The sequence below is a fragment of the Balaenoptera borealis genome, assembly GCF_965194805.1.
Source record: "Balaenoptera borealis genome assembly, chromosome: X".
Lineage (NCBI taxonomy): Eukaryota > Metazoa > Chordata > Mammalia > Artiodactyla > Balaenopteridae > Balaenoptera > Balaenoptera borealis.
Genome location: NC_138881.1, coordinates 13,740,933 through 13,762,296, shown reverse-complemented (window position 1 = coordinate 13,762,296; position 21,364 = coordinate 13,740,933). Strand labels below are relative to the sequence as shown.

Genomic DNA, 21,364 nt, shown 5'->3' with positions numbered 1-21,364 from the left:
TGCCTTAGGAATAGGTATTTCAACAACTTGAAAGATTTTTTTTTTTTTTGCAGTAGAAATAACTGGATTCTAGTGGAAAGAGATTATTAAGAAGAAAAACTCACTGTGCATTTGGCACTCGTCCACTTAAGTGCAGTCCTAAATGTAGTGTATTACAAATGAGCAGCTGCCGCAACCCTGCTTGCATGCAGTTTATTTGGAGACACAAGACACAGACGCCTGAGACGTACAACCAAGTGTGTGGCAATATGTGAGTGTGCCCTCGGTAATGCTACCAGCTCTGACAACCAGGACTTCTGCCATGAGAGAATGTTCTGGATCTGTGCCGTCCTTTATGGCAGCCACAAGCCACATGGGGCTGTGGAGCACTTAAAATTTAGCTAGGGTGGCCAAGGAACTGAATTTTATTTTATTTTTATTTTATTTATTTATTTATTTTTGGATCCCTCCCTGTCTCTCCCAGCTTCTGGTTGCTCCCAGAAACCCTTATCTTCCTTGGCTACTTCACTCTTCTTTTTTTGAATTTTTGAATTTTATTTAATTTATTTTCTTATACAGCAGGTTCTTATTAGTCATCAATTTTATACACATCAGTGTATACATGTCAATCCCAATCGCCCAGTTCATCACACCACCATTCCCATCCCCCTGCTGCTTTCCCCCCTTGGTGTCCATACGTTTGTTCTCTACATCTGTGTCTCTATTTCTGCCCTGCAAACCGGTTCATCTGTACCATTTTTCTAGGTTCCACATACATGAGTTAATATACGATATTTGTTTTTCTCTTTCTGACTTACTTCACTCTGTATGACAGTCGCTAGATCCATCCACGTCTCAACAAATGACCCAATTTCGTTCCTTTTTATGGCTGAGTAATATTCCATTGTATATATGTACCACATCTTCTTTATCCATTCGTCTGTCAATGGGCATTTAGGTTGCTTCCATGACCTGGCTATTGTAAATAGTGCTGCAGTGAACATTGGGGTGCATGTGTCATTTTGAATTATGGTTTTCTCTGGGTATATGCCCAGTAGTGGGATTGCTGGATCATATGGTAATTCTATTATTAGTTTTTTTAGGAACCTCCATACTGTTCTCCATAGTGGCTGTATCAATTCACGTTCCCACCAACAGTGCAAGAGAGTTCCCTTTTCTCCACACCCTCTCCAGCATTTGTTGTGTGTAGATTTTCTGATGATGCCCATTCTAACTGGTGTGAGGTGATACCTCACTGTAGTTTTGATTTCCATTTCTCTAATAATTGGTGATGTTGAGCAGCTTTTCATGTGCTTCTTGGCCATCTGTATGTCTTCTTTGGAGAAATGTCTGTTTAGGTCTTCTGCCCATTTTTGGATTGGGTTGTTTGTTTTTTTAATATTGAGCTGCATGAGCTGTTTATATATTTTGGAGGTTAATCCTTTGTCCATTGATTCGTTTCCAAATATTTTCTCCCATTCTGAGGGTTGTCTTTTCATCTTGTTTATGGTTTCCTTTGCTGTGCAGAAGCTTTGAAGTTTCATTAGGTCCCATTTGTTTATTTTTGTTTTTATTTGCATTACTCTAGGAGGTGGATCAAAAAAGATCTTGCTGTGATTTATGTCAAAGAGTGTTCTTCCTATGTTGTCCTCTAAGAGTTTTATAGTGTCCGGTCTTACATTTAGGTCTCTAATCCATTTTGAGTTTATTTTTGTGTATGGTGTTAGGGAGTGTTCTAATTTCATTCTTTTACATGTAGCTGTCCAGTTTTCCCAGCACCACTTATTGAAGAGACTGTCTTTTCTCCATTGTATATCCTTGCCTCCTTTGTCATAGATTAGTTGACCATAGGTGCGTGGGTTTATCTCTGGGCTTTCTATCTTGTTCCATTGATCTATGTTTCTGTTTTTGTGCCAGTACCATATTGTCTTGATTACTGTAGCTTTCTAGTATAGTCTGAAGTCAGGGAGTCTGATTCCTCCAGCTCCGCCTTTTTCCCTCAAGACTGCTTTGGCTCTTTGGGGTCTTTTGTGTCTCCATACAAATTTTAAGATTTTTTGTTCTAGTTCCATAAAAAATGCCATTGGTAATTTGATAGGGATTGCATTGAATCTGTAGATTGCTTTGGGTAGTATAGTCATTTTCACAATATTGATTCTTCCAATCCAAGAACATGGTATATCAATCCATCTGATGGTATCATCTTTAATTTCTCTCATCAGCGTCTTATAGTTTTCTGCATGCAGGTCTTTTGTCTCCCTAGGTAGGTTTATTCCTAGGTATTTTATTCTTTTTGTTGCAGTGGTAAATGGGAGTGTTTCCTTAATTTCTCTTTCAGATTTTTCATCATTAGTTTATAGGAATGCAAGAGATTTCTGTGCATTAATTTTGTATCCTGCAACTTTACCAAATTCATTGATTAGCTCTAGTAGTTTTCTGGTGACATCTTTAGGATTCTCTATGTACAGTATCATGTCACCTGCAAACAGTGACTGTTTTACTTCTTCTTTTCCAATTTGGATTCCTTTTATTTCTTTTTCTTCTCTGATTGCCGTGGCTAGGACTTCCAAAACTATGTTGAATAACAGTGGTGAGAGTGGACATCCTTGTCTTGTTCCTGATCTTAGAGGAAATGGTTTCAGTTTCTCACCATTGAGAATGATGTTTGCTGTGGGTTTGTCGTATATGGCCTTTATTATGTTGAGGTAGGTTCCCTCTCTGCCCACTTTCTGGAGCATTTTTATCATAAATGGGTGTTGAATTTTGTCAAAAGCTTTTTCTGCATCTATTGAGATGATCATATGGTTTTTATTCTTCAACTTGTTAATATGGTGTATCACATTGATTGGTTTACGTATACTGAAGAATCCTTGCATCCCTGGGATAAATCCCACTTGATCATGGTGTATGATCCTTTTAATGTGTTGTTGGATTCTGTTTGGTAGTATTTTGTTGAGGATTTTTGCATCTATATTCATCAGTGATAGTGGTCTGTAATTTTCTTTTTTTGTAGCATCTTTGTCTGGTGTTGGTATCAGGGTGATGGTGGCCTCATAGAATGAGTTTGGGAGTGTTCCTTCCTCTGCAATTTTTTGGAAGAGTTTGAGAAGGATGGGTGTTAGCTCTTCTCTAAATGTTTGATAGAATTCACCTGTGAAGCCATCTGGTCCTGGACTTTTGTTTGTTGGAAGATTTTTATTCACAGTTTCAACTTCATTACTTGTGATTGGTCTGTTCGTATTTCCTATTTCTTCCTGGTTCAGTCTTGGATGGTTATACCTTTCTAAGAATTTGTCCATTTCTTCCAGGTTGTCCATTTTATTGGCATAGAGTTGCTTGTAGTAGTCTCTTAGGATGCTTTGTATCTCTGCAGTGTCTGTTGTAATTTCTCCTTTTTCATTTTTAATTTTATTGATTTGAGTCCTCTCCCTCTTTTTCTTGATGAGTCTGGCTAATGGATTATCAATTTTGTTTATCTTCTCAAAGAACCAGCTTTTAGTTTTATTGGTATTTCCTGTTGTTTTCTTTGTTTCTATTTCATTTATTTCTGCTCTGGTCTATATGATTTCTTTCCTTATGCTAACTTTGGGTTTTGTTTGTTCTTCTTTCTCTAGTTCCTTTAGGTGTAAAGTTCGATTGTTTATTTGAGATTTTTCTTGTTTCTTGAGGTAGCCTTGTATAGCTATAAACTTCCTTCTTAGAACTGCTTTTACTGCATCCCATAGGTTTTGGATCGTTGTGTTTTCATTGTCATTTGTCCCTAGGTATTTTTTGATTTCCTCTTTGATTTCTTCAGTGATCTCTTGGTTATTTAGTAAGGTATTGTTTAGCCTTCATGTGTTTGTGTTTTTTACGTTTTTTTCCCTGTAATTCACTTCTAATCTCATAGTGTTGTGGTCAGAAAAGATGCTTGATATGATTTCAATTTTCTTAAATTTACTGAGGCTTGATTTGTGACTCAAGATGTGATCTATCCTGGAGAATGTTCCGGCACACTTGAGAAGAAAGTGTAATCTGCTGTTTTGGGATTGAATGTCCTATAAATATCAATTAAACCTATCTGGTCTATTGTGTCATATAAAGCTTCTGTTTCCTTCTTTATTTCCATTTTGGATGATCTGTCCATTGGTGTAAGTGAGGTGTTAAAGTCCCCCACTATTATTGTGTTACTGTCGATTTCCTCTTTTATAGCTGTTAGCAGTTGCCTTATGTATTGAGGTGCTCCTATGTTGGGTGCATATATATTTAAAATTGTTATATCTTCTTCTTGGATTGATCCCTTGATCATTATGTAGTGTTCTTCCTTGTCTCTTGTAACATTCTTTATTTTAAAGTCTATTTTATGTGATATGAATATAGCTGCTCCAGCTTTCTTTTGATTTCCATTTGCATGGAATATCTTTTTCCATCCCCTCACTTTCAGTCTGTATGTGTCCCTGGGTCTGAAGTGGGTCTCTTGTAGACAGCATATATATGGGTCTTGTTTTTGTATCCATTCAGCGAGCCTGTGTCTTTTGGTTGGAGCATTTAATTCATTCACACGTTTAAGGTAATTATCGATATGTATGCTCCTATGACCATTTTCTTAATTGTTTTGGGTTTGTTTTTGTAGGTCCTTTTCTTCTCTTGTGTTTCCCACTTAGAGAAGTTCCTTTAGCATTTGTTGTAGAGCTGGTTTGGTGGTGCTGAATTCTCTTAGCTTTTGCTTGTCTCTAAAGCTTTTGATTTCTCCATCGAATCTGAATGAGATCCTTGCTGGGTAGAGTAATCTTGGTTGTAGGTTCTTTCCTTTCATCACTTTAAGTAAATCATTCCAGTCCCTTCTGGCTTGTAGAGTTTCTGCTGAGAAATCAGCTGTTAACCTTATGGGAGTTCCCTTGTATATTATTTTTCGTTTTTCCCTTGCTGCTTTCAATAACTTTTCTTTGTCTTTAATTTTTGTCAATTTGATTACTATGTGTCTCGGCGTGTTTCTCCTTGGGTTTATCCTGTATGGGACTCTCTGTGCTTCCTGGACTTGGGTGGCTATTTCCTTTCCCATGTTAGGGAAGTTTTCGACTATAATCTCTTCAAACATTTTCTTGGGTCTTTTCTCTCTCTCTTCTCCTTCTGGGACCCCTATAATGCGAATGTTCGTGCATTTAATGTTGTCCCAGATGTCTCTTAGGCTGTCTTCATTTCTTTTCATTCTTTTTTCTTTATTCTATTCCACAGCAGTGAATTCCACCATTCTGTCTTCCAGGTCACTTATCTGTTCTTCTGCCTCAGTTATTCTGCTATTGATTCCTTCTAGTGTAGTTTTCATTTCAGTTATTGTATTGTTCATCTCTGTTTGTTTGTTCTTTAATTCTTCTAGGTCTTTGTTAAACATTTCTTGTATCTTCTTCATCTTTGCCTCCATTTTTTTCCCGAGGTCCTGGATCATCTTCACTATAATTATTCTGAATTCTTTTTCTGGAAGTTTGCCTATCTCCACTTCATTTAGTTGTTTTTCTGGGGTTTTATCCTGTTCCTTCATCTGGTACCTAGCCCTGTGCCTTTTCATCTTGTCTATCTTTCTGTGAATGTGGTTTTTGTTCCACAGGCTGCAGGATTGTAGTTCTTCTTGCTTCTGCTGTCTGCCCTCTGGTGGATGAGGCTATCTAAGAGGCTTGTGCAAGTTTCCTGATGGGAGGGACTGGTGGTGGGTAGAGCTGACTGTTGCTCTGGTGGGCAGAGCTCAGTAAAACTTTAATCCGCTTGACTGCTGATGGGTGGGGCTGTGTTCCCTCCCTGTTGGTTGTTTGGCCTGAGGCCACCCAACACTGGAGCCTACCTGGGTTCTTTGGTGGGGCTAATGGTGGACTCTGGGAGGGCTCCCGCCAAGGAGTACTTCCCAGAACTTCTGCTGCTAGTGTCCTTGTCCTCACGGTGAGACACAGCCACCCCCCACCTCTGCAGGAGACCCTCTAACACTAGCAGGTAGGTCTGGTTCAGTCTCCTGTGGGGTCACTGCTCCTTCCCCTCAGTCCCAATGCACACACTACTTTGTGTGTGCCCTCCAGGTGTGGAGTCTCTGTTTCCCCCAGTCCTGTCAAAGTCCTGCAATCAAATCCCGCTAGCCTTCAAAGTCTGATTCTGTAGGAATTCCTCCTCCAGGTGCCGGACCCCCAGGTTAGGAAGCCTGACGTGGGGCTCAGAACCTTCACTCCAGTGGGTGGACTTCTGTGGTATAAGTGTCCTCCAGTTTGTGAGTCACCCACCCAGCAGTTATGGGATTTGATGTTATTGTGATTGCGCCCCTCCTACCATCTCATTGTGGCTTCTCCTTTGTCTTTGGATGTGGGGTATCTTTTTTGGTGAGTTCCAGTGTCTTCCTGTCGATGATTGTTCAGCAGTTAGTTGTGATTCTGGTGTTCTCGCATGAGGGAGTGAGAGCACGTCCTTCTACTCCGCCGTCTTGGTTCAGGGCCTACTTCACTCTTATCTCTATCATCCTGGTCACATTGCTTCCTCCTCTTCCTGTGTCTCTGTGTCTTCTCTTCTGTCAGGGAACTGAATTTTAAATGTAATATTTTAAAAAATTTATTTAATTAATTTATTTTTGGCTGCGTTGGGTCCTCGCTGCTCCACACGGGCTTTCTCTAATTGAGGTGAGCAGGGGCTACTCTTTGTTGAGGTGTGCTGGCTTCTCATTGCAGTGGCTTCTCTTGTTGCGGAGCTCCGGCTCTAGGCACGCGGGCTTCAGCAGTTGTGGCATGCAGGCTCAGTAGTTGTGGCTCGCAGGCTCTAGAGCGCAGGCTTAGTAGTTGTGGCTCGCAGGCTCTAGAGCGCAGGCTTAGTAGTTGTGGCTCGCAGGCTCTAGAACGCAGGCTCAGTAGTTGTGGTGCACAGGGTTAGTGACTCCGCGGCGTGTGAGATCTTCCCGGCCCAGGGCTCGAACCCGTGTCCCTTGCATTGGCAGGTGAATTCTTAACCACTGTGCCACCGGGGAAGTCCCTAAATTTTATTTAATTTTAATTGATTTAAATGTCAATAGCCACCTAGTGTAGTGGCCAAGGTATTGCAGAGCACAGGTAGTCCTTGGATACTTAAGAATTAAGGGTCCGGGGTGGTGAGAGGGGGGGAAATACTGTGGGTTACAGTAGGAAGGGAAGATTGTGAGACTCTTGGAGAGTTAGTTGAAAGGAGGGGAGGCTTATGCTAGGCTAGAATGTCCAAGATTTGGTCATAAAATAACATGGCCGAAGCGCATCTCTCCTGTACAGAAGTGGAAGGAAATAAAGGAGATTGGTGTGAATTTGTGGAGGTCCTTGAGTGTCAGTGTCAAAATTAATCCTGAAGGCATCAGGGAATGAGTAAGATAATACCTGCCAACCTTGACATCGTATGTAATTGATAAATACCGTACTCGTTACTGAAGGCTTTTCAGTAGAAATGGGTGCTTTAGGAGGATTCAGCTGGCGTGGGAGACAGAGGGATGAGAGGGGAGAAAAGACTTCAGGCAGGGCACAAATCTGCATCACAGTCTTGCCCTTGTTGACTGTGCTTTTCCTAGTCACCTCCCATAATTGACTCTCCCCACCTTCAACATCCTCTTGTCTGTGGCTGAAGTTGGTATTTAAGGTTAGAGTTTTGGCCGTTTTGGTGAGTTGCTCAGTTTTCCTGGGTCTCTCCCATGTATACATGTTATTAAACTTTGATTTTCTCTTGTTAATCTGTCTCATGTCAATTTAACTCTTAGACCAGCCAGAAGACCTTATAAGGGTAGAGGAAAATGTCTTCCTTCTTAACAACATGATGTTTGTTTGATGTGTTTCCTCTCTTTTTCAATGCCCAGTGCTGCCCCTTCTCTGCACGTTCTCTTCAACGTTGCTCCTACAAATCCCAGTTGAAATACTACTTCTTAGATTAAGCCTTTCTCTCGCCTGATCTCAGAATCACTGACTTAGGATCTCAGAGGTCTGACAATTTGTATCTCTTATGGCATCTCGTATAATACCTTGCCTGTAGTAGGTGCTTTACGTATGTTGGAATTGAAAGAGATAGTGTATATTTACTTTGTGAGAGGCTGATTGAGATCGAAAACATAGGCAAAAATGGGAAGCTAGCATGACCTAAACATTAGAACTCAAGAAAGCACATACAACAAAAAATAAAACTCCAAGCTATAGACTACTGTTGGTTATTAATAAAGATGTAAAAACCTTAAATAAAATATTAGAATATCTAATTTAATAGTGTTAAGGGATAATCAGTCATGAATGGATAGTGTGTTTATCCTGGGAATTAAATTGATTAACACATCATATTGATCAAACAAAAGAATGTCACCATAGACACTCAATAGGCAGTGTACAGTATCTACACCCTGGTGCTCACAATCTCATAACAAACTTGACAGGGTACTTCAAACAAGAGAAAGAATATCTTTTACAAAACAGTACCCAACCATAAACTCAGTGGGAGAATAAATATCTTCCCTGACTCATGATGGGGTTATGTCCTGAATATTGGAAGTCAATGCATTTAATACACCTAACCTACTGAACATCATAGTTTAGCCTAGCCTACCTTAAATGTGCTCAGAACACTTACATTAGCCCACAGTTGGGAAAAACCATCTCACACAAAGCCTATTTCATAATAAAGTGTTAAAAATCTCATGAAATTGTTACTGAACCAAACTTGGGTCCACCTGCCCGATGCACAGCAAAGCCATTATGCTGACACCGGGTTGTGGTGAAGGACGGGACAGCTTTTATTGCAGGGTGCCAAACAAGGAGAATGTGCAGCTAGTGCTCAAAAGACCCAAACTCGCCGATGGCTTTTAGGCAAGGGTTTTTAAAGGCAACATTATGGGAGAGGGTCGTAGGGTGCCTGATCAGCTCATGGACATTCTTTCTGATTGGTTGGTGGTGAGGTAACAGGGTGGTGTTTCAGGAATCTCAATCATCAGTCTTCTGGTTCCAACCAGTCTGGGGTCTTTGTGCTTGTGGTCAGCATGTAGTCAACATCTTCCACTTAGTTGCTGCAGAACAACTCAAAGATATGTATCAGATTGTTGTCTGTATCCCTTCAGGAGGAACTAGGAGTCCTGTGACTCTATTGTTTAAGCTATTAGTACTTTTCTTGTTTGATTGCTTTCCTTTGTTTCTGCATTTTCCGCTTCTCTAATCATTAACTGGGTCTGCTCTTTGGAACCTGGGGAAGGCCTAGGAGACAAAAGCTTTTTCTACAAACAAGCAACAGGAGACAAGGAGGGGCTTGTACCCAGGAGGGCCTCGCGGGGTCCTGCTCTGTTTCATAATTTATTGAATACTGTACTGAAAGTGAAAAACAGAATGGTTGTCTGGGTGCAGAATGGTTGTACGTGTATCAGTTGTTTCCCCTCGTGATCGCACGGCTGATGGGGAGCTGTGGCTGCCGCTGCCCAGCATCACGAGAGGATCATATTGCATATCTCAAGCTCAGGAGAAGATCAAAATTCAAAAATTGAAGTACACTTTCTACTGAATGCACGTTGCTTTCGTACCATCTTAAAGCTGAAAAATGGAAAGTTGAAGCATTGTAATTTGGGTACCATCTGTAGTGGGGGATTCCTATAAAAACCAGAAATAATAAAAGATATGCACTGTTGCGATTAATGAAGTAGTTAAAATGAGACTGATGAATGCTGTCTGGGGAGTGAAGTTGGTGCTCTCCTGCCTGTTTGTAGCAATATGAATCAATACTACCTTTTGGAAGTCAACTAGGTGGTCTCTTTCACAAAGCATAAAAATATTCATACCCTCTGGCTCAGACATTTAGTTCTCTGAAATTCTCCTAAGGAATCTGATATGTTGACAAAGAAGTGAACAGGTATTCACTATAACATTAGAAGAATCAGAAATGACAGAAATTTAAATGCCCCACAATGGGGAAATAGTTGAGACCATTAAGGGGTATCCCTACAGTGGAATATAATTAGTCATTAGAAATGTTTAAGGCTTTTGATACTATGAGAATGCTTTTGTATGAATTAGAATGATACAGATTGTGTTTAAACATTCCCTCATGGTGTATAAAAATCTCCTTTGTTTCTTGATGGAAGGGTTAGAACTCATTTTTCTTTTTTTCTGGTTAAATTTCTGAGTGTTTGAAATAGGTTCCAATGCACTTCCCAAAATTTAGATGGTTGTATGTTCTGACTATTCCAAATAAGAAAGAGGGTGAAAAGAGGCTCATTATGAAAAGCAACAATATGGTATTTTACAAATGTTTTCTTTTTATTTAAAATTTTATTTTATTCTTTTTGATGGGACACACATTTACAGGGTTGAAAAACCAAAAATGTACAATAAAATATGAAGTGAGGAGTGGCTTTCACACCTCTGTCCCTCATCTGCCCAGTCCTTTCCTTGAAACCGAGCAAGGGGTTGAGTGCTCGCTGCTCAGAAAGCCAAACTCTGACAGCGGGTATTTGCAGCAAAGTAAGGGTTTATTGCAGGGTGCCAAGCAAGGGAGTGGGAAGTGAGCCTCAGATCCCCTCCAATTTAGTCTTCGAGTTACGGGGTTTTTAAAGGGGAAGGACAAAGAAGGTGGGGCTAATCATTGTCTTGTGACATTTGTTAATCGCAGTTTCAAGAGTCAGGATGCCTAAGGTTTATGAGTCTTTGGCCAGGTTTTCCATGACCTGGGGAGGGGGGCGGTCTGTTAGCTCATCTTGCCCTGGAGAAACAACCTGAGTATGTTAAGGATGTTATTGACAAGAGCACTTTTAGTCCTCTGACTGGTTGATCATTGTTCAGTTGGCACAGGATTGAGGTCAGAGGGGATGAGAAAGGGAAAAAAGGTTTTAATAGAGAGGTTAATCATAAACTTGGCAGGGGAATTCAGTTTTAGGGGGACTCAGTTTCATCCCAACATGTGACCACTGATACTAGTTTTGATTTTGGACACAGACGTCAGTAAGCAGCAGCTTGCAGCAAGCACCAGCGAGCAGTAGCTGGAAGCAAGATCTTAGTTCCCGGACTGGGAGTCCTAACCACTGGACCACAGGGGCCAGCAGCTAGGGCCTGGGTCCCTAGTTCTTGCCTGCCTTGTCAAGAAAGAATTCAGGCGAGGAGGCAGAAGGTAAAGAGAAAAGTGAAAAGTTTACTGGAAAAGCAGAGTACATGCGGAAAGATGCACAGGCGAACTCAGAGAGTCGCGAGAGTCGTGCCTTTGGGAAGTTTAAATCCTTTATGAGGGGGCAGTCTTCCGGGTCTTTGTCTTCTTCTTGGCCAATCGTATTGTTTTGACCCCATGGCTAATTTGTCTCTGGACCTTCCCCTGGGTGTACACGCACCCCTCAGTCAAGATGGCTTTCATTGCAAAGGCCTCTGGGAGGGAGGTAGCAGGACTTACTATGGTCTGGCGTCTCCTGCCTTTTTGACCCTGTGAAGGCTTTTGTGCATGCGTAGTGTCTCCCTTGCCCCAAGGATGGGAAATGTATGACCTCTCGATCTTTTAACAGGGTTTAGCCCCTCTGTCTCTGCCATAAAAGTGTCCAGTGTCCGGTTATCTACCCTGTTCCTGTTTCTTATATCGAGGTGCAGATCTCGAAATATAGACAGGAGGCCGGTCATAAATATGTAGTCCTGGAGCTCGTTTGTCTCTTGCCCCAGGAAATGTAAACCGGGGGCTGGTAATGAATGTCCGGCCTGGAGCTCATCTTCTTCTCACCCCAGGAGATATGAACAGGATGCCAGTTGTAAATGCCTAGCCTGGAGCCCACCTGTCTCCTGCCTCAGTTTCTTTTGTGTCCTTTCAGAGATTTTTTTTTAGCTCATGTTCAAGCAAATTTAAATATATGACCTCCCCCCACCTTGCCCTCAAGTCACTATCTACTGCCTAACTCATTTATGCCTGACCCACTTTGGGCCACCCTGGCTGGCCTTGTTCTAGATTGTTACATCACCAGGACTTGCCTGTCTGAGATGCAACTCCTCAGCCGATGGACAGCCCCCTGCCCACTCTGTGGGTTGTTGGGGAGGAAGACATTTTCCTCTACCTCTAGGTTCTTCTGGCTGGTCTAAGAATTAAATGGACATGAGACAGATTAACAGGAGAAAATCACACAAAATTTGAATAACATGAATACATGGGAGAGAAGGCTTTCACCTTGAATACCATCTTTGGCTAAAGACAAAAGAGGGTGTGGGTGGTGGGGAGTCAGTTATGGGAGGTGACTAGGAAAAGCACGGTAAACAAGGGTGAGCTTTTCATGCAGATGTAAGCCTTTGCCTTCTCCATTGATAAGTTTCTAGAGATTTGGTCATCCTCTTCTTGGTACAGTCAAGGAGAGACCCTTACAAATGGAGATTTTCCTTATGCATGTAAATGTTTCTTACAAAAGGGTAACTTCTACTTGGTTTTCAGCGTTTCTCCCATGTCTGCTGTTTCTTAGAAAATAACCAGCTTAAAAGAATTAATATGCCAAAGAGACATAGGGAGGCAAATTCTGCTCCCCTACAGGGTGAACGAGGTGGGGAGTGGGTGTGTGCCCACCTTGGAGTGCCTTCAAGTGCACAGTTGAAACTACTGGGATAATTACAGCAGCCAACTTGACTGACATACCCAGCACACACTTCAAATATGTTAGGTTAGAAAAACTGACTCAAAGGCAGTACTTTTCAGGCAGTGATTCTCAGCTTGAGAGTAAGGTCATAGCAGAATCTTCAGGAGGGCTTGTGTAGTTTTAAAACCATTCAATGTTGTCATTTCCTACATTTTGAAAGTGGAAATAATCCCATATCTTTCTGATGTCAACTACAGAAAGTAAAGTGTGGCAATTTTGGCTCTAGAGCATGAGTTAAAAATAAAAACATCGAAAAACATTGTTCAAAGGCATGCGCTCTTGCTCCCAATGTTACCCAAAAACTGGGTTCACCTCTTCGTGGGTGTTGAACCAAAAGATGCAACCAAGCCAAAGGATGGGAGGAGGAAGGATTTATTACTTGCAGCAAGTAAGGAGAACACCAGGGATCTTTCCCAAAGCAGTGTCTCCCTGAAAACTGGGGAAGTTTTGAGCTAAGGGTACATGCATGTTCGCGAAGGGGCTTGCGTAGTCCACACAGTCCAAGCTTTAGTTGATTGAAGTCACAAGGGTCAGAAAAGGTCAACATTATCATCCCTTAGGTGCCAGTTGATCTGGTGGTTGAGTGCTTCAGGCTAGTCTTTACTGCTGAAACAGAACTGGGGGTCTTTACAACTGATGTATTATCTTTGCTCTTGTTACTTCTCTTGCCTGATAACAGTCATTTGTTCCTACGTTGTTTCCTTAAGGTCATTAATTCCTGAGACCTGTTCAAGGACAAGCATTATGGCCAGGCTTAGATCACAAAATGGCTTAGGCCAAAAATGGGTTCTCTTATGTCAAGAAAGCCCTGCCTGGTTTTCTTCCTCTGGGGACCTGCTACCCTATGTACTTACACCACAGGGGTTAAAATTGCTTTTGAGGGGCGGTGGTGGGTCAAAAAACCATCTTACACCATGTCTAAAGCGCAGATATGAATGTGGTACATAAACAGGTATACACACAATGTATACGTGGAATTAAAATTTCGTTGGAGGGGCAATTGGGAAAAAAATGTCTAACAAGGCTCATTAGGAAGGTGATAATGAACAGAAAGGTTGAGATGCTGGTCAAAGGGAATGGGTGCAGTGCTGATGATTTGCAGGTGTTTCCGAGGAGGGGAGAGCGGTGGTCAGGATAACGACCTGGCTGCCAGGGCACTGCTGTGGTGGGCTGCCCTGGCCAACTTGGACTGATTTGACTTTGCCATTTTAACTGCCTGGTAAGGGGCAGAAGAAAGTTACTCCTCTCCCGCGCTCCTCCCTCTTTCCCTCCCCCCAGCTGGATTCAACTAGTAGAACTTGAGGACTAGCTGTTTCTCAGATACCCAGCATCCCAGCATCGCAGGATGCCAGAGCTGGAGGGCCCTATGCCTTCCTGTCCCTTTTATTTTCCACATCACATACTAGAACCAAGGCCATCCCCTCAATGATGGAATGGAACTGACTCTCTGGACATACATTCCTTTTGCTCCCCCAAAGGGTCATTGATTCAAGAGGCACAGCCGGTGCTGGGAGATGACTTTAAAGACAAGTGTCTGTTTTGTGAAGTCTGTTTCTCCCTAGGCATTGACTAGAGTGAAATGCGAGTTGATGTTGGGAATGATGTGAGCCCTGTGTGGCCGCGGAGGGAGAGCAGGGAGCGGTTATTCTGGTGGACGAGTGGAGGGAGGGAGTTGGTTTGACTCGGCAGAATTCTTTCCAACTCTCCGCCACCATCTATGTGGTCTTGGTCAAGATCATGGAACTATTCTGGGCCTTTTTTTTTCCTTATAAATCTATAAATTAGATGCATCAAATTAAGGTTACTTTCAAATCTAGTAAGCTACAGGGGTCAGTACTTGACAAGGTGAGACATGTCTAAGGATTTCTTTATTCAGTAATTAGACCTCACTGCTTGATCATTACAATTGCAAAGAATTAAGTGGAGACAATGGTGGTTTCGTACAGAATAGGGCCACATCCCAGGCACTCTTCTTCCAGTTCTTAGAATGATCTATTTTGTTTCTTCCTTCACTGGGATATCTTTTTTACTAACACCTGGAATTCTTCGAAACTAACTTCTCCATCTCCATTCCTGTCCAGTTCTTGAAAGAGGTCATCTAGGGTGCTTGGACCCTGGTTTTAGACAAAAAGGATGGGATAGAAGAGAGGAGAGAAAATGATTCAGTTACTGCTGCACATTCTCCGAAATTAGAGACACTGGGTCTGCGTTCCTAGAAGGCCGCCGAGTTTTCAGTCACATGTTACTGATAGAGATGAAAAAACCAACTTTAGTTGTAGTATTGCTTCATGTCACAGAACTGACTACCCTTTTTTTAGAAAAAAACTATATCATACATTTATTATTTTAAAATTGATAATGTGTATTTTAAAATAATTGGTTTCCTATGTAAACGAAATCGAAATCATTCTTTTGAAAAGAAGTCCCAGGGCTTTACTTGACTGCCGAGAGCCCTGCTCCAAGGTTTCCCTGGGAGCTGGTTTGGCATCCAGCCCCAGAGCTGGACCAGCACGTGATCCTAGGCTTGCCATGGGCCAGCCCCACGCCAGAGCTTTTCCTTAGCCTGTGCAGTTCTCCCAGCTGCCGTGTGGGGGAGATCCACTTTACAGATGAGGAAACTGAGGCTTTGAGACACCCGCTGACTTGCTTAGGGCCCCCAGCTGGTAAGTAGAGGGCTTGGGGTTCAAACACTGACTCCAGAGCTCAACCCCTTAATTAGCAACCACCCTAGTTTTTTCCCAAACCCCGGGTTGCAGCCCACTGCCATGCTATGCAGGATGACTTTGGCTCAGTGGTTCTTACACTTTGGCATGCGTCAGAATCACCAGGTGGGCTTGCTGACCTTAGTAAACCCAAACTGATGGGTGGTCCCACTCCCAGAGCTTCCGAGTCACTAGGCCTGGGGTGGGACCTGAGAATCTGTATTTCCGACAGGTTCCTGGGCGGTGTTGATGCTGCTGGTGCAGTACTGACTACTCAGAGAACCACTGCTTGTTACATCAGATCATGTTCAGCTCAACTCCCTTTTGACTACTGGTATTCCTGTAGTGACTTAAGCAGGATTAATTTTTGTCTCTGCTATAGGGGTGGAAAAATTTCCCTTCTTCCCTTCTGGGTTCTTTGGCTGGTCTATTAATTAAATTGACATAGACAGATCAACAGGAGAAAAACAAGTTTAATTACATATGTACAGGGTACCCCATAAAAATATGATACCCAGAGGGCAGCCAGGTAACTGAGGCTTATATAACATCCTGGGCTAAGGCTACAAAGGGAAGGAAGGCCATTCACAGGTAGGCAGAGATGTTTGGAAAACAAAAGTTTGGCCTGTTATACAGATACATTTCTTAGGAAAAAAGGAATCTCTAGCAAGAGCTCTCTTCCTGGTAAAAGAAGAGCTCTCTTCTTTGCAGTGTAAATTTAGGCAGTTGAGTGGGAGGTAAAGAGCTTTCCCTGAACCTTTGGGTTTTGATTGCTTTTAGTTCCAAGTAATCTTCATGCTAAACTGGCATATTTCAGGGAGACTTGTACTGAGCCCCTCCACTGCCGTAAAACTCAAATCTTAAAGCCATCACAACTCTGACTTTCAGGTTAGGAGTCTCTGTGGCAAAATAGTACCCAGGAAACCTATTGAAATAACAGTTTAGTTTATAAGTCAGCTTCAAAAATTGTTTTTAAATTGTGGTAAAAAACACATAAGATAACATTCCCCATCTTAACAATTTTTAAGTATACGGTTCAGTAACGTTAAGTATGTTCACATTGTTGTGCAACAAATCTCTACATCAAGGTATGCTTTAATCCCTAAGATTCCTTTAAAGACACTTGGCACTTAGCTATGCTCACAAGACCAAACTGTGTTAGTTATTTAGCATCTGTTTTATAAATACCAAGCACTGTTTTCCTGAAGCATTTGCTAGATTCTAAACCATACAAGGTGATGTGATGTAAACAGAGTATAGTTTAGAAAACCTTAGAAATCCATATGGAAATATAATCAGTACATGACTTGATAAGTAGATTTTTCACAACTTACCATTAGTCTTCCTACCTTTATCCAAATTAGAAAAGTCATATGTGCTTTTTATAGGAAATACATAAAATATAGAAAAATACAGAAAAATTCACCAATCTTACCTTATTTAAAAACAACTTGTTTGAGTAGATTGCCTAGGCTTTCCTGTCAGATTATTATTTTTCTCCTTTTTCTTATTATTTTCTATTATTCCTATTATTATTTTTCTTCCTTTTGGAAAAATTTAAGAGTTTTTTGAAGAGTTGAATCTTTCTCAGAAACACTGGTTTTTATTTTTAATTAGAAAGTCTATTTTTCTGCTAGTACCTTTAACTTTTTAAGTTATTTCACATTTTAACTATAAGAAAATATCGATTATAAGGTCATCGAATTCAGATACTTCACTTTTTAGTACTAAAAACAGAAACCTCAGCAACTAAACTAACTAACTAAAACTAGAAACCTTCTCACATGTCATATTGGCAGAAGGGACATTTCTGGTTAAAAACTGAGAACCAAATTCTGAAGTTAGAGCTAAGTAGGGACCAAGTCAAATGTAACAGGTAGTTGCACAGTTGCTTCCATTTCGAAGATGGTTTTTAGTTCCAAGGGAAAGAAAATGTATTGGAGCAAAGAGAATCAACCTTTCCCTATTCCTTATTGCCTCTAGATGGATTTTGATTTTGATAACTCTGGGATGGTTTTGATCAGAAACTTTATGGCTGAGGAAATGTAATCCTTTCCTGAAAGTTGTTTAGAAACGCGTGGTTGCTCATTAGCACAAATTTAGGTGCTTAACACAAATTAACACAAATGTAAATGCTTTTGAAATAGAAATGGGTGTCGCCAGAGGGCAATTTATCAGCATGAAGCCGGTTTTCTTAACAGACTGCCAAGTAAGTGTTGGTCTAGTTGAGAGATCCTACCTATAACAGAGGAGCACATCCAGGTCCAACTCCTATAACCGTACAGGCCTCGTTGTTTTCCTAAAGCCTGGCACAGGGGTGCTGAATCCAGGCTGAAGGCCTTAGTGTGTTTGCTTGGCCACCTGCGGGTCTTCCAGGCCTAGCTTGGTAAGAGTGCGATCATGGCTTCTGTTTACTATGGCTGGTCCCGGGGAGTTCTGTGTCAAGGCTGTGGGCAATAGAAGGCGTAGTCCGTGCTTTCTAGGAGCTTGCCTTCTGAAATGTGGCCTGCCCTCAGGGGAGGAAAGCACACATTCAAGCGCCCTCCCTCCGGTGATGCCCATGCCTGGGCTGCTAGGCGGTCTGTCTCAGATGGAGCTCTGATCAGTCTCGTCGCGGACCTCAGCCTCTTCCCGCGTCCTTTCCTCTCTTCTCCCCTCCCTTCCCACCATCGCCGCCCCATCAGCGGGCTCTGTGGTGGTATACTCACTTTCAGTAAACTGGGGAATTCAGTCTGAATCAATAGCTTCAGCTCCTCCTTCGACAGCTGGTTTGGATCACCTTCTTTGGCTGCGTATTTTTCAAAAATGCTCTTCAGTTCTTCAGGAAACTTGTTTGTACTCATTTTGGTGTCCTGTAAATTGGGAAAGAAATGAACTTACCAAAAAGCTGAAGTATTTTCTATTGATGATCGCCAGCAGGAGTTGAGTGCTTTTGGGCTGTTTCCTTGGCATAGGTGAGAGAGAATAAAGAAAAGGGGAGAGGGGAAGATAAAGAGGAGGAGGAGGAGAGAGGGGGCGGGAACTGTGGGAATCACAATGTACCAGTGACTGAAAACGTGTTTTAAAAATAATCACCTTAGGGGCTTCCCCGGTGGCGCAGTGGTTGAGAGTCTGCCTGCCAATGGAGGGGACACGGGTTCGAGCCCTGGTCTGGGAAGATCCCACATGCCGCGGAGCAACTGGGCCCATGAGCCACAACTACTGAGCCTGCGCGTCTAGAGCTCGTGCTCCGCAACGAGAGAGGCCACGACAGTGAGAGGCCCGCGCACCGCGATGAAGAGTGACCCCCACTCACCGCAACTAGAGAAAGCCCTCGCACAGAAACGAAGACCCAACACAGCCAAAAATAATAAAAATTAATTAATTAAAAAAAAATCATCTTAAATAGGTTGTTAAATGTCTGTTTTTAGAGTACATCTGTTAGAAGATAGTCTTTGGAGCCAAATACGTTTACTAGTAATTATGACATTTTTAACTTTTTAGGTACCTACTCTGCACTCTGTAGGCTGTGGTCTTGAAGAAACCTGACCACAGCTCCTAGCCTCTTAAGTTACTGGTAATATCTTTAGATGGCACAAACCCACTTTTTCTCTAGACCGTGATCTTTCACACCATTCTGAAAGGAAGCAGAAGCAGCTACAGGTACTACTAAAATCACACTTACCTGGTCGTCCAGCAGTGAGGCAGCTGGAAGAATCAAATAGGAGTGTGAGAAGCTGAGCAGGATCCTGCGACTTTTATAGTCTTTACAGATACGCCACCCTGATTAGGAAATTTTCCTTTTGTTTGCCATTTAAGGGTAATTATTAATGATTTTTGAAACCCAAGCCTAAGACTGCATGAGCTTCATAATTAAGGGCAAGATCCAATAAAGGGCCACCTCAACAGTTGCTTAATGGTTCAGAGTCCCAAGTATAAGCTTGGATCCTTTACCCCTTAGATTATATTTTCCCTACAATGTGGAACGAGGATATTTGCTCACTGTTCACATTTCAGAAAGCTCAAATATGGAGGGTTGGTTTTTTTCAATTTACTTGCATATTTAGGCTTGAAAAAAATAATTTTCTGCACATCAAGAAAAAAATGCTGAAATAGATAATCAAATACTACATAGTTTAAAGAATTGCCTTATAGCCTTTGAAGTCCCTCTGATGTTTTGTACATATAAGGTCGTTAAATTTTTTTTTAAATAAACATCCACTTTTTAAAAATAATTAATTAATTAATTAATTAGGCTGTCTTGGGTCTTAGTTGCTGCGTGCGGGCTTTTCTCTAGTTGCGGCGAGCGGGGGCTACTCTTCATTGCGGTGCGCAGTCTTCTCGTTGTGGTGGCTTCTCTTGTTGCGGAACATGGGCTCTAGGTGCGTGGGCTTCAGTAGTTGTGGCACGCGGGCTTAGTAGTTGTGGCTCACGGGCTCTAGAGCGCTGGCTCAGTACTTGTGGCGCATGGGCTTGGTTGCTCTGCAGCATGTGGGATCTTCCCAGACCAGGGCTCGAACCCGTGTCCCCTGCATTGGCAGGTGGATTCTTAACCACTGTGCCACCAGGGAAGTCCCTAGGTGGTTAAATTTTTGAGTAACTGAATGAATGAATAAAATATCATTGAGAAGCAGGTTTAAGAAGTCGGGGGAAGATACACAATAATTTGTGGTTTCATTTGGCAAAGCAAGATCGCCAAATAGCATGGTCATTTTTCAACTTTTTCATTATTTGTTGTTCACATATGTGCTTTTTATTTCTTATTGCTTTTCCTTGCCAAATCTATTTTGTTAATCATTCTAAAAACTCGTGAAAACACTTGACTTACTTTTATTCAATTGGAATTACTTCAAACTTTTGGAACTGCCAGGATTTAAAATTGGAGACTAAATTTATTTCTCTTAGAAAGAGTTCCATGAAAGAATTAGGATATTTCCCGGGAACATTGATCCGATACTGATTGTAACTCACAAAAGGGGGTTCCAGATCAACTTTAAAAGCACTCATCAGCTTTTAGATACTTGTATATGTCCATACTTTTTATGGACCTTTTGTATATTTAGTTTTCTATGGCCCTTTGTTACATTGCAGACAAATTCAGGATTAAAATATTGGACTGTATTTCTCTCTGAGGCTTTTCAGTTCTAAAATTCTAAGGCCTTATTTACCTTGGAGAACAAATGTGAAATCTTATATATAGAGTTCCTTAAAAGCTCCCACCAATCCTGAGTCCTGATCATTCCATGCACCTTAGCTGTCTTGTGTATGTTATTCTCGCTTTTATTGCAGATTATTTGACATTGGTATGCATCCGTACTGACTCTGTATTAACTCACTTCTTAGAGTAAAGATAGGCATTTTGCTTTTAGCTTTAAGATTTACACAAAAATGTTCTGATTTTGGCAGTGTATTTTAATCAAGATTTTAGAGAATTTCTCAGGTTTTTATACTTATGCTCTGTCTTACCTGGGAGGAAGAAGGCTTTTGTTGAACAGTCATGAAATATCTTTTTCCTCCAACACCTTTTTAAAAAAATTTCAAATCTACAGAAAATTTGCAGGAAGAGTCAATGAATACCAACCCACCTTTCGCCCAGATTCACTAATCGGTAACATTTCCACATTTGCTTTCTCTTTCTATGGACGACCCCCCCAACCCCAACCATTTGAGAATCAGTTACAGACATCCAGACACTAACTCCCTAAATACCTCAGCATCTTATCTCGTAAGGACAAGGACATTCTCTTACACAACCACAATGCCATTATCACAGCCCGTATTCACATCTCCCCAGTTGTTGAAATAGCATCTTAAATTATCTGTTCTCTCAAATTACCACCTGTGAACTAAAATCAACATGGCAGTTGTTTTATTTCTTGAGTCTATTGAAGAAATGATTTTAATAATTATATGTGATCTTAATAACAATATAACTATATGATTTTAACAAGTATATATTGTATGAGATAGTATATGTTGTATATAACACATGAAATGTATATATGAACACACGTGTGTGTGAGCATGTGTGTATATAAAATGAACTCTAAGAAAAACATTTGGAACAGTGTTGGTTAACAGTCTTTTAGGCTACAAATCTCTAATTTCAAGGGAAGACCTCTGA

At 41.4% G+C, this 21,364-nt stretch overlaps 2 protein-coding genes across 10 annotated transcripts in view; one reads left to right on the top strand and one right to left on the bottom strand.

Moving 5' to 3' along the window:
• The window catches only part of CTPS2 (CTP synthase 2), a 128,940-nt gene that overhangs the window by 56,545 nt on the left and 51,031 nt on the right, over positions 1-21,364 (top strand). The gene's annotated exons all lie outside the window — the stretch shown is intronic.
• Positions 14,410-19,031, bottom strand: S100G (S100 calcium binding protein G). The gene is made up of 3 exons (XM_082375960.1): positions 18,926-19,031; positions 17,970-18,113; positions 14,410-14,673 (listed from the first exon to the last, which is right to left on the bottom strand). Exons 2-3 carry the CDS (start codon positions 18,102-18,104, stop codon positions 14,569-14,571), a joined length of 240 nt encoding a protein of 79 aa, XP_082232086.1. The 5' UTR covers positions 18,105-18,113; positions 18,926-19,031; the 3' UTR covers positions 14,410-14,568.

Excerpts from the sequence above, each read along its gene's own strand:
- S100G (XM_082375960.1), bottom strand. The coding sequence starts at position 18,104 with ATGAGTACAAACAAGTTTCCTGAAGAACTGAAGAGCATTTTTGAAAAA. Across the intron at positions 14,674-17,969 it reads AATTCCCCAGTTTACTGAAA|GGTCCAAGCACCCTAGATGA; the intron begins GTGAGTATACCA and ends GTCTAAAACCAG.